This window comes from Macaca thibetana, chromosome 10, assembly GCF_024542745.1.
Source record: "Macaca thibetana thibetana isolate TM-01 chromosome 10, ASM2454274v1, whole genome shotgun sequence".
Classification (NCBI taxonomy): domain Eukaryota; kingdom Metazoa; phylum Chordata; class Mammalia; order Primates; family Cercopithecidae; genus Macaca; species Macaca thibetana.
The window spans coordinates 51,305,362-51,318,145 of NC_065587.1; the positions used below are offsets into that span (position 1 = coordinate 51,305,362).

Below are 12,784 nucleotides of genomic sequence, written 5' to 3' on the forward strand. Positions count from 1 at the left end.
GGGGGCCCACAGTCTGGAGTGCCAACTAGAGTTGAATTCAGCATCTTGGTAGGAAACCCTGGGGCAGGACTGGCATCTGAGACTCCTCCGCGCTGTCTTCTTCCTGCAGAAGGAGGAACGGACGATGCTGGAGGACATCTGGGTGACCCTGTCAGAGCTGGACAATGTCACCTTCTCCTTTAAGCAGCTGGATGAGAACTATGTGGCCAGTGAGTGATTTCTGCCACCCCTCCACTGTGAGAGTTGGGGTCCTGGGGTGGAAGGGACAGCTCTCTGGGGTCGCACCTGGGGTGGAAGGGACAGCTCTGGGGTCACGCCTGGGGTGGAAGGGACAGCTCTCTGGGGTCACAGTGTCCTTCCCCTGCCTCGGGGCCAGCTGCCCAAGGTGAGCTCAGTACTCAGTGCTGTCAAATCTCATGCCTCCAACATGAGTGTGAGAGCTGAACTTTGGGGCACACATGGACAAAGAGGGGTTTCTTTCTGTATGAACCCAGCTATCTCCAACAGCTCTTAGAATGACACTACTGCTCAATTCTTAATAAAATTCTTCCCTAGAGATGTGAAGACTTGTTAAGATTTTTAAAGGGCTTAACTAAGTATAGTAATTAAGTTCCATCCTCCCTTCCTCCCTTGCTCTTGTCCTCTCCTCTCCTTCCTCTGCCTTTTCTCCCCTTTCTCTTTCTTTCTCTGTCTGTCTGTTAGTATTTTCCACTCATCCTTCCACGTGCCCACCCATTTATTTATCCATCCATCCATGCATCCATCCGTCCATCCATGCATCCATCCAACTGTCCATCCATCCACCCGTCCATCCGTCCATCCATGCATGCATGCATCAGTCCATCCACCCATGCATCCATCCATCCATCCATCCATCCATCCATCCATCCATCCATCCGTCCATGCATCCATGCATCCATCCATCCATGAATCCATCTATCCATGCATCTATCCATCTATCCATGAATCCATCCATTCATGCATCCATGCATCCATCCATGCATCCATCCATCCATGCGTTCATGCATCCATCCGTCCATCCATGCATCCATCCGTCCATCTGTGCATCCATGCATCCATCCATGCATCCATCCATTCCATCCATTCATCCATCCATCCATCCATGCATTCATCTATCCATGCATCCATTCATCCATTGATCCATCCAAACATCCATCCATCCATCCAATCATCATCCATCCATCCATCCATCCATGCATCTATTCATCCGTCGATCCATCCAAACAAACATCTATCCATCCAACTAACCATCATCCATCCATCCATTTACATGTCCATAATTATGAGCACATCGTATGTGTCAGGCTGCATTTGGGACCATGTAACACGGTCGTCATTCTTGCCCTCCTGGAGCTCATCGTCTAGCCCAGTGCATCTCAGCCCTGCTTGCACTCTGGAATCATTGGGGGAGCTTTGCAACGATCCCGGTGCCCTGGGCGCTAGTGATTCTGATCGGTTTGTGGGGCAGGGCCTGGGTGCTGGATAGCCTGGATGTGCAGCCAGGGCTGGGAACTGCTGGACTTGCTTCTGAGAGCAGGGGTTCTCCGAGCATGGCCCCTGGACCAGCAGTACCTGGGGGCTTGATAGGCAGATTCTCTGCCGCAACCGGAACTATGGCCTCAGAAACTCTGGAGGGGGAGCCCAGAGGCCTGTGTGCTGAAAGCCCTCCAGGGGCTTCTGAAGCGTGTGGGTTTAATCAGGAACCAGGCACTGGATTAGTGTTTCTCAATTTTTTCATTTCATTAAATTTCATTTAATTTCATAAAAAACCTTTTTAGTCAATTTTTCCTAATTGCTGCACCCCCATGAAATTTTAATACTATGGATCTATCTTATGTCTGTTTATCTGTGCATCTGGTGCTCATTATACATTAAAAGAGGGAAGTGTTTTCACCTCCTTGGGGACAGTGTCTGTCCTGCTGAAAATGCATGGACTAGAGTCTAGAGGAAGGGCAGGTTCTCTTTGAGTAGCAATTGGAATTGATTGGCAGCAGCTGCTTGTCTCCAGGCTGAGATTGGCTCGGGCAGAGCTTTGATCGATGAGTGATGTCTGCCATGGGTGCAGAATGGGGTCTGGGTGCCATATTTTGCCCTCCCTGCCCTAAGTGCTTCCTTCTGGCTGTGAATCAGATGCATGCCCGTTTGAGGGCAGCTTTTCCCAGGCAGGGGCCCTGGGCTACCGTGTGAGGGTACAAGGAGCACTGGGGAAGCTGTGACCCCAAATGCTGTGGACCCCCTAGCTAGGCAGAGTCCACATCAGGTTCAAGAATTAAGCAGCGGAACTAGGAGCTGATGAAGCAGGCAAAAGGGAGGTGTCAGCTGCAGTTCTTTGGAGAGTGAGAGGGAAGGGCTGTTGGAGGCTGTCCCTAGAGGGCAGGAGGGCAGGGAGGTCTGAGGCTACCCCTGTAGAGTCGGGATTACAGGGAGGTCCCAGGGTGCCCCCCTGGACCTGAGGACAGCTGAGAGGTGCCAGCTGTTCTGGAGAGGTGTGCCAGGGCTTCCCCTGGCCTGGGCCTCGGTGGTGAGTCACCCTGCCCCGTGTCCTCCCGCAGACACCAATGTCTTCTACCACATTGAGGGCAGCCGGCAGGCGCTGAAGGTCATCTTCTACCTCGACAGCTACCACTTCTCCAAGCTGCCCTCCCGCCTGGAGGGTGGGGCCAGCCTGAGGCTGCACACGGCGCTATTCACGAAAGGTGAGCTTCAGGTCTGGGGCAGGGAGGACCACGGGGGCTGGGCCAAGGCCACTAAGCACACCAGCTCCCAACCGCCTGCCCACCCGCCACATCTTCCCTCCCAGCGCTGGAGAACGTGGAGGGGCTGCCTTCTCCAGGCAGCCAGGCCGCGGAGGATTTGCAGCAGGAGATCAACGCGCAGTCCCTGGAGAAAGTTCAGCAGTATTACCGCAAACTCAGGTACCTGCCTTGGGGTCCCTGTTGGGAGCAAGAGTCAGGAAACCTCCACATGGAGTGGGCGTTAGCATGGAGGTGCCAGACGGACCCCCAGCATGGGCAGCGGGCCACACACCCTTTCTTGAGCGCCTACTGTGTGACAGGACTCTTGGCCTGCATGAGATTCTCATGGCAACAGGCTGTGGATCCCACTTCACAGAGGAGGCGAGGGAGGCCAAGAAAGCGTACACACTTGCCCAAGGCCACACAGCCAGGCAGTGGTGGAGCTTTGAACTGGGGTCTGTTTGGTTCCAAAGGGGGTCCTTCCTACTGAGAGGAGCCGGCTTCATTCTGCAGAGGGTGGGCGCTAGGACAGGGGACCTTGGGACTCTTGGGCCTGTGAGTAATGGGTGCAGCTTGCAGGGTCTTGGCTGCTTAGAAGAGAACCCCAAGGGAGAAGGGGTGAGAGCAGGGACCAGGTGGCACCAGGAGGAAGGCAGTTCTGGGAGGCAGCTTCTAAGTTCTGCAGCTCCCACTCCTGCCACCCTCCCCCATGGCCCTTCCTGTGTGTGTCACACCACCTCCCTCTGTGACAGAGGCAGGCCGAGAATTAAGAGCCCAGGGAGGCGAGTACGGGTCTGGGCTTCATCATTTGAAAGTGGGAAAATGAGGCTTCACTCGTTTGCTCAGAGAACGCATCCAGCCCAGTTACTGAAAACTGGCATCTGCTTGGATTGATCAGGGCTGTCACCAGTCTGTTCTGCGCCATCTGTGGAATATTCTGAGTCCTGCCTGTGTGGTGCTTTATTCGTCACTTCATTCAGCCCATGTTGAGGCCTCCTGTGGGCCGGGCCCTGTTCTGGGTGCTTGTTTGGGAATCTCTAGTGAGCAAAACAAAGTCCTGTTTTTCATGGAGCTCATACTCTAGAGCAAGGGCTGTCGGAATCCGGCCCACCTCGCCTCCCTGTTTTGTAAATCAAGTTTTATTAGCACACAGCTGCATTCCCTCATTTTTGCATCTTCTGTGGCTGCTTTCGTGCTGCAATGGCAGAGTTGAGTGGCTGCGATCGAGACTCTCTTGTTCACAAAGCCTAAAATATTTACCATTGGGCTCTTCACAGAAGAAGTTCGCTGACCCCTGGTCTGGAGGGGGAAACGAACGATAAACCAGTAAGCCCAGAGCCATTAGGCGCCAAGTGGTGAGAGATGCTCAGAAGAGAGAAAAAGCAGGACCAGGGCCTGAGGAGCAGAGGGCTGGGGGCTGCTGTGGACGGGCAGGCAGGGAGGGGTGGCATTGGAGGAGTGCCTGGGAGGCCCCTCTTTCCCCCCGGCTGTTGTGGGAACAGGTACCTGTGGGTGAGCAAAGCCTACAGGTGCTCTCAGGGATTTCCTTCTGAGGGTCGGCAGAGGAGTCGGCGGAGTCACAGTGGCTGCAGGAGTTGGGACCCGGGTAGGGGGAGGAGGATGGTGGGTGTGGTGGCCCCCGCCTCATCCCTGTCTTTCTCTCACAGGGCATTTTACCTGGAGCGGTCTAATCTGCCCACGGATGCCAGCACCACGGCGGTAAAGATAGACCAGGTATGTCCACCTGCCCTCCTTCCGCTGCAGGGAGCTTGGGCAGGGTGGGGTGCTCAGGAGTCAGGACTCAGCCGACAGGCCCAGGGTTGTGCCCCAGCAGATTCTAGCCCAGAAGCCCTTGAGACCCTGCAGTCTCTCCTCCTCCAGGAAGTCTTCCACGATAGCTTCCTCGTCATTCCCCGACTTCCTGGGATGATTTATTTTCGCTGGCACCCGCCCATCTGTACCACTCCAGTCTCCCTTATTAACCACAGCATTTCTCTGAGGCTGGAGCCTGGACCTCATGACAGGTGTAACCTGTATGGCATTCTTTTCGTTTTGTCTGTTTCAAGTTTGCTGTCAACCTTTAGAAATCAAAAGATTTCCCATAACACGGAGGCTTCCAGCTTTGCTGGAGGAATGGGAAGATCTGGCTGTTGGGGACCATGTTGCCGTATGTCCCTGTTGGCCCAAGCCCGGAGCAGCTCCCTCTGAGGGGCCTTGATAGTTTGGCTCCTTGGGCTCCTTGCCTCTGACCCTCAGCGTATGTCTTTTGGCCTCGTGGTTTTCTAGGTTCGGGCAGGCCTCGAATGTGCTGATGATTTTGGGGTGCTGCCTTGGGGCTGTGAGCTGGGGGCTCTGGGAGGAGGGTGGGCACAGCCATTTGGGACTTAACACTCTGGCTGGCGGAACGTCCCCACATGTCCCCACAGCACAGCTCATTAGTGAACCACCACTTGCACGTGGGGGTCAGGGAATGCTGGGGCAGAAGGGAAGGCTCTTCCTGGAGAGGGGCACTTGTGTTGGTCTTGACGGGCTGGGAGAGGACACTCTCTTCAGGTTTTGCTGGGGACACACCTGGGCAGCTGAAGAGAGTTAGTGGGAAGGCGAGGCCTGAAATAGACGGTGAACACGGACTGCCAGCTTGCAGTGCAGTGGGGAGCCACACAGGGCTCTTGAGCAGAAGTTATAGAAGATCGAATTGCATTGTCATCCCCAGAGGGGGAGCTGGGAGGCAGCTGTAGGAACAGCTGGATTAGAAGGAGACGGTGGGGGAGGAGGGCCAGGTGGGGGCTGAGGGGCTATGGGGACCTCCTCCAACTCCCCGGGCCTGTGTGGTGCCCCCGCAGCTCATCCGCCCCATCAATGCCCTGGACGAGCTCTGCCGCCTCATGAAGTCCTTTGTCCACCCAAAGCCTGGTGCCGCTGGGAGCGTGGGCGCCGGCCTCATCCCCATCTCCTCGGAGCTCTGCTACCGCCTGGGGGCCTGCCAGATGGTCATGTGTGGCACGGGCATGCAGAGGTGAGCTGCTGCCCGCTGAGTCAGGGTGTGGGGAGGGGCTGGCCCAGCTTCTGGTCAGTTTGGGGGCCTGTGGCAAGGAGGCAGGAAGGCTGGGTTCCAATCCTGGTTCTGCCATTGCCTGTGGAGCCCCGACAAGGCCTTGGCTCTGTCTGCATCTCAGTTTGTCTGTCTGTGAAATGGGATGGCAGCAGCAGGTGGTCCTAGCAGGGCCGTGGAGCCACCTGCTGCTCTAACGCTGTGGTGAATGTGCATGACAGCTGTGCCCTGTGGTCCCGCTGGAAGCCTTGTTCAATATTAACAATAGCAATGGCCTGACTGGAGGCTCCCCTACCTCCTACCTCCATCCTTTGTCCCCACTGCTCATCCCAGGGAGGAAGAGGTCACCTTCTCCAGAGCCCTTCCTGACCTCCCGTTACAAACTGTGCTGCTCCCCATTCAGTGCCCTCCCAACCCTCTCTTCCTCTGCAGCCCACACCCCCTGCAGACAGCACCCTTCATTGGTGTATTCTTTTCCTCCCTGGTTCCCTCAGGGCAGGGCCGGATCTGGGAGGGCAGGGGCCCCTTTTGTTCTCTGCTGTTCCCCAGGGCCTAGAGCAGTGCCTGGCCTGAGGCAAATGCTCAAGAAACATTGGCTGAATAACTGTTTCTTGGGGCCAGTGCTCCCTGCCTCCTAGGTCGTTGATGTTCTATGCAGATTAACTCCTTCCCATCTTTCTCTACCAGTGCGGTAGCAGGGCCTATTTTAGGGGATCTCACCTAGAAGCAGTTTTACCCCCGGGGAACATTTGGCAACCTCTGGACACAGTTTTGGTTGTCACAACTTGGAGGAGGGAGGAGCTCCTGGCCTCTAGTGGGTGAAGGCCAGGATGCTGCTCAGCTTCCTGTGGTTCCCAGGACAGCCCCTCCAGCTGGGCTAGGGTCCTCTGTGCACCGCCGTGCTCCCTATTTCATAGTTACCTTATAGGGAAACTGAGGTTAACTTATCTACCCAGGGTCATGGAGGAGTTACATGGAGGGACCGGATTGGAATCCCAGAGGTCTTGCTATAGAATCCACTTTCTAGAACTGTTGAGAAACCCAGAGAGGTGGGAATCAATGTGTCCATCTCAAACCCCACTGAGCTGGCAAGTCGTGAGGCTTCCAGGGAGTCCCCCATTCACTCAGCAGATATTTACAAAGTTCTCCTCTGAGCGAGGCACTGGGAGAGTCACAGGGAACTCTGCAGGGCTTTTGTAGACGGGGAAGCACCAGACCACCTGTGAGTGAGGGTGGCCGCTGCCTGGAGGAGGAGGAGCAAGCGGGGAGGGACAGCAGGAGGAGGTGCTGCCGTGATGGTCAGGACTGGGTCTGGGAGGCCTCGGAGGGATGGGAAGTTGCCCCAGCTCTCCCCCACTGTCCTCTGACTCCCGCTGTCCTCCCCCCACCACTGTCCCCCCTTCCCCTGCTGTCCTCCTTCTCCCACTGCAGGAGCACCCTGAGCGTGTCCCTGGAGCAGGCGGCCATCTTGGCACGGAGCCATGGGCTGCTGCCCAAGTGCATCATGCAGGCCACGGACATCATGCGGAAGCAGGTGAGACCACTTGGCCACAGGGTCCCCCAGCACCCTGGACTGAGGGCGTGGCATGCTTGCAGCCAGGGTGGGATGAGGGGCTATCTTGGGACTGTAGCCACCAGCCCCAGACCTGAGCCTTCTCTGAATCTGGAGGGGAGCAAGGATTTTAGCTTCTGGGTCCGTGGGCTTCTGGGCCCCAGCCCCACCCTGCAGTGTGCTTCCTCACGTGCCCTGAACCTGCAGAGGCCCCGGCCTGATGGTTCCTTCTTCCAGGGTCCGAGGGTGGAGATCCTGGCCAAAAACCTGCGAGTCAAGGACCAGATGCCCCAGGGTGCTCCGCGGTGAGTGGCTGCCTCGTCTGCCCCTTCATGTCCCCTCCCAGCTGGCCAGGACCCGGACCTGGGTTTGGCATCGTGTTCCTGGCCTAACCCCTAATGCTCAGATGGGGCTTCCCCTCTCATTTATGGGGAACCTCTTTGAGGAGCAATAGACACAACTTCGTCACCTCCTGAAGGAGCTCCTGCTTCCACCAGGAAGATGAGCAAGGCCCCCAGGTGTGCCATGGGCGGTGGCTCTGTGCCATCCTCCCACCTCACTGCCACTGTGCCCTCAGCCCCATGCCCCGTCAGCCCTGAGCCCCGCCCCATGCCCTCTACCCTGTGTCGTATGCCCTGTGCCCCCCACCCTGTGCCCCCTACCCTGAGTCCCTGACCCCTGAGCAGCTTGCTTTAACCTGGGGCGGAATTAAGAATGCTGTGATTTTAGCTGATCCAACCTAAGCTAACCTTTTAGTCATTTACAGAAATGCGAACTGAACAGCAGCCTGGGCCCGGGCCTGCGGTGCCTGATTTGCAGGGATGCTCTCTGTTCCTGCCGTCTTTGGCACTGGGGGTGCTGTTTCCTCCTGTCCTCCCATCCTGCTCTCTCCATGTGATTTTCAGGCTTCCTCTTGGTGCCACGTGTAGGCCCTTTAGGATCATGAAGTCGTTTCCGTCTGATCCTCTCTCTGTCTCCACAGCCCTAGTTTGCTGTCGTCATCTGCCCACAAGTTTTAAATAACTCTTGTTTTGAAATAATGTGACTCCCAAGAAGTTGTAAAAATAGTCCACAGTTCCGTGGACCCTTCAGGCAGCTTTCCCCAGCAGCAAAGTCTTACGTAACTACAGAGTGCCGGCAATACCTGCTGCCAGTGGTGACGAGTCACTGCCGTGCTGTGGCGCTGGGGGCTCCACACACACCTTGTTTATGTCTCACGAGTGGCACGTGATCACTTTCAATACCTTCACGGCCTTTGCTCTGTGCCAGGCACTGCCCAATCGCTTCCCCTCTGTAGACTCATTAATCCAAACAGCCGCCCTGTGAGCCAAGTCCGGCTGTCATCCCCACTTGGCAAGTGGGGATGCTGCGGCACAGAGAGGTTAAGTATCTTGTCCAACGTCACACAGCTAGTAAATGGCAAAGCTGGGATTCTGAACCCAGGCGGTCCGGGCCTGGAGCCCGAACTCTGACCACATCAGACCACATGAGACCGACCACATGTGCAGCATTGCGGTCTGCTTGCCTGGACACCACGCAGCCTCCTGTCTGGTCCCCCGGCTCCAGAAGCATCTCTGCATACAGAGGTTCCCAGGATAGATGAAGTGAAACAGCGTAAGGGGTAGAGTGCTGTGGCCAGCTGGCCCCCAGTAGTGTGGAATGTGCGCCCCACCCCCACGTAGCTGAACGCACAGGTGCACATGTAGACACGTCTTCATTTGTAAATGCCAGTCTCTGAGTGGGCAGAGACTGCCTGTGGGGAGGGACCTGGCAGCCGGCAGAAGGCGTGGGCGATATAGATATTTTCCTCTGCATCTTTCATACACCTGTGAGTTTGTGTTTCTGGGCATGAATTACACATCCAAGTAAAAATGGAAATAATACAAATAGGTCCTGGCCCGCCCCAGCCTCTCCTCATTCTCTTTGCCTCCATCCCCAGCCTCTACCGCCTCTGCCAGCCGCCGGTGGACGGGGACCTCTGAACGCCCAAATGCCCCATGCTGGGCCGCGGCCTCTGGAGCTGGGATTTGGGAGGACACAGTAGGGCAGCGCCGGCCTTCTCCAGAGATGGCCCAAGGCTTCCGTGGCTGCCCGTTCCGGGACCTGCCCAGCGTCCTCCACTGGCTCCTTCCAGGACAAGTCTGGCCACCCTCTCTGTGACGACGAGCTGGCTGATTGGCCCTGGGCCGGCCCATTCTCCACACGCCTGCCGGAAGCTGGAGGTGTGCTGGAGACCCATGGAGCTGATGGGAGCAGCTGGTGCCTGGGCTTCTGCTCCTGCGTCCCCAGAACCCAAGGGAACGTCATGGAGGCCACATGGGCCCCCCGGCTCCCTCCGGATGGTTCTGCCTGCACTTTTGCAATCCCGGTTTCCTTCACAGTCCACATTCCAGGTGACCACACGTGTCTCCTCCTCATCTTAGCTTCCAGGTGCACCCTAACCCTGTACTAACCTGCTTGGTGGACTCGGAAAAGACTTGGCTCTGTCGGGAAAGGAGAGACGGGGCCTCCATCACGCCTGTTACCAGAGGATCCCCGAGAACCACACCAGCTCTGGACATCGCCGCCCCTGGAACTGGGTCCACCAGCCCTGGGCACCAAATTTGCTCTGACTTTATTTATATGGCGTGAAATCTCTGGTTTATTTTGGGATTTTTTTGTTGTTGGTGTTGTCAAGATTTGTTTTTTTCTAAAGTTGTATGATTATATATTTGACATTTTAAATTTCAAAGAAAAGTATATTGTCTTAACAGGGGACCAAGAGAAGGTAGTATTGATAACTGTTCCCACCTCTACTAAAACAAGAGCAAAAAAGAAAAACTAAATTATTGAAAAATTTAAAAACGTCAGTGTTTCCTGTTTGTTAACATTAGGGTTGTAAGGTGTTGTTTTTAGGTATGGACTGTGATTCCTTCCCCCACCCTCCGTTCTCCAGCGGTTTCCCGGTGTTAGAACTCGCTCTCTTTGAGTGATTGGCTACAAGGGCCTGAGAGGTGGCCGGCCAGGGTTGGAGCCGGAGGGGACTGAGCCCCACCTGAGGTGCCATGTCATACAGGTAGAGGGCCGCTGGGAAACACCGGGCAGTGGCTTCTGTGATTTATTTTCTTGATGTTAACTTCTCAGAGCAGGGCGATTGGGACATCACCAGCCAGAGCGCAAGAAGCCACCCTGCCCACGGGGGAGCAGGGACCCACATGGGGCCCCCTTGGCAGTTTGTTCCCCCAGCTTCCATATGCCTTCAGGGAAAGGTCACAGCTGGGGGGGAAGGGAGGGGACACCTGTCACCCCTGGCAGGTGGCGAGATCAGATGGGGGCTCCCTGCTGCCCCCAGGCCGGGGAGCCTGAAGCCCTCAGCATCGGCATCTGAGCCTCCTGCCCTCCAGGGCGCGCTTCCCCCTCTTGCTGCAGCATACAGGACGGCAGGCAGTGACCTTGTCACTGTACTTGCATCAGAGACAAAGGAGACCAGCTTTGGCCCCGCTGCGGGAAACGGGGGAGGGCCCAGGGCCAGCGCATTGTGCACTGGTTTACTTTAAAATGTACAGATTCTTCTCGTTAAATTCATGATAGATTTTTTATTATTATTAAAAGTCAGTTTATAATACAAAGAACGTGGCTGTGATCTGCTTCATCTGCGGTGGGTGGCATGGGGCGGGTGCGTCCAGGGTCACTGGGGGATGAGCTCGTGCTTTGAAAGCCTCACGGAGCACAGTGCTGATCTCTCTCTCAGGGGCCTTGAACCAGTGACCCCGAAGTCAGTGATGTTTTCACTCTGTGCCTCAGCTTCCTCCTTGATAATGGGGCGACACAGCTTCTCTTGTGGGGTGATTGCTGAGGACTACCCGAGGTTGCACAGATTGCCTGCGACCCAGGTATACAGGAAAATAACAGGCCTTATCTGATATTTCAGCTTTTTTTCTCCCCCTGGATTCTGAGCTCCCATTTCATCGTGAAGGTAGGAAAAACTATTTTCCCAGGAATTCCGCACCCCTCCTGGTTGGCTTACTTACGCTGAGGGGACAGCGTGGGTCCAAGGGGTGCCATAGAATCCTCCTCGCTCCAACCTGCAAGGCCCGTTGGATCCGAACAGGAGTGGAATTGAAAATCCCCACATCATGGTTATGCCGGGCCGCCAGTCAGCCGGAACTTAACGCTGGCCACGAACAGGCCGAGTGAACAGACGTGAAATGCACCAATGAGAACAGAGAGTCTGCGTGCACACCTGGGCCTGGTGGCTGCATCCCAGGCTGTCGGCAGGTTCTCCACCTGCCTGGGCCCAGGTGATCTTCATGAAGCTGCCTGGGTTTGTTTGCCCAGCCAGAGAAACCTCATTCCCTGGCCTGCAGACCTGTTCTGCTGTGCCTGCCCTGTGCCCCCTCCCTTCTTCTTCCCCTCCTTATCGCCTAGGCTAGAGTGCAGTGGCGCAATCATGACTCACTTCAGCTTCGATCTCCAGGGCTCCATTGATCTCCCACCTCAGCATCCCAAGTAGATGGGACTACAGACACATGCCACCAAGCCTGGCTAATTTTTTAAATTTTTTATAGAGACCGGCTTTCAGTATGCTGCCTACCAAGTAGCTGGGACTACAGGCACACGCCACCATGCCTGGCTAATTTTTAACATTTGTTATAGAGACCGGGTTTCAGTATGTCGCCTACGCCTCTTCTTTATTCCATCTTTCCCCGATTTCCAACACGTTGGAAAATGCTGAAATCGGCAGTTTCCTTTGGGTCATGGCCACCCTTGGGACTCCCCTGAACCATGGTGCTGCACGCACCCAGCCCTGCCATTTCACACTCGAGCTCCTTCTCTTTCAGTCTCTTTTCCTTCCAAACTAACCTGTCCCAGATTCCATTCTCTGAAGGCCCAGATTGGATCCCTCCCAGAGAGTGAGCCTCGCATCTCTGTTACAGGCTTCGAAGGACTCAATACTAACAGGCAAGAGCAAAACTCCTGGTGGGGTTTCAGGCAGTCATGGATTGATGATTTAGAATTATCTGAGGCCAGTGTTTGGATCCAGGGAAAATCACTCCGAGGGAAGACCTGTTACCTCAATCTATATTTGAGGTCAGCAGGGAGGATTTGATGTCTTTCTTCAGGCTGACACGTTTCTAGGAAGCATCAATTTCAGCCTCTCCTCCACCCTGAGGGCCAGCAGAGGGAACATACATTCTCCTGGCAGCTGTAGGCAGAGGCAGCTTGGGTTTCCAGCCGGCTCTCTGTGGCCTTCAAGTTGCATACTTCACAGGCTCAGAGCTGTGCCTACAGAGTTGGGAGGGAGAGCCGGGACCAGCTCCCTCTCCGGGATGTGTTTCTCCAAGTACAAAACTTAGCATGAAGGGCTTCTCAGAGCAAGGGGACATTTCTGCAGGAGACAAGAGGTTTCAAACTGATGGTTCCGGGCTGAAACTTGGAACCAGA

At 55.6% G+C, this 12,784-nt stretch overlaps 1 protein-coding gene across 1 annotated transcript in view; it reads left to right on the forward strand.

Annotated features, from left to right (window-relative positions):
- Positions 1 to 10,968, forward strand: part of PREX1 (phosphatidylinositol-3,4,5-trisphosphate dependent Rac exchange factor 1) — a 204,676-nt gene extending 193,708 nt beyond the window's left edge. Inside the window, exons 33-40 of the mRNA XM_050807428.1 lie at positions 110 to 209; positions 2,574 to 2,717; positions 2,822 to 2,936; positions 4,424 to 4,490; positions 5,600 to 5,772; positions 7,240 to 7,342; positions 7,598 to 7,665; positions 9,300 to 10,968. Of these exons, the coding sequence (XP_050663385.1) occupies positions 110 to 209; positions 2,574 to 2,717; positions 2,822 to 2,936; positions 4,424 to 4,490; positions 5,600 to 5,772; positions 7,240 to 7,342; positions 7,598 to 7,665; positions 9,300 to 9,342 (813 nt within the window). The 3' untranslated portion in view covers positions 9,343 to 10,968. The remainder of the gene's footprint in view (positions 1 to 109; positions 210 to 2,573; positions 2,718 to 2,821; positions 2,937 to 4,423; positions 4,491 to 5,599; positions 5,773 to 7,239; positions 7,343 to 7,597; positions 7,666 to 9,299) is intronic.
- Positions 10,969 to 12,784: the final 1,816 nt, after the last annotated feature.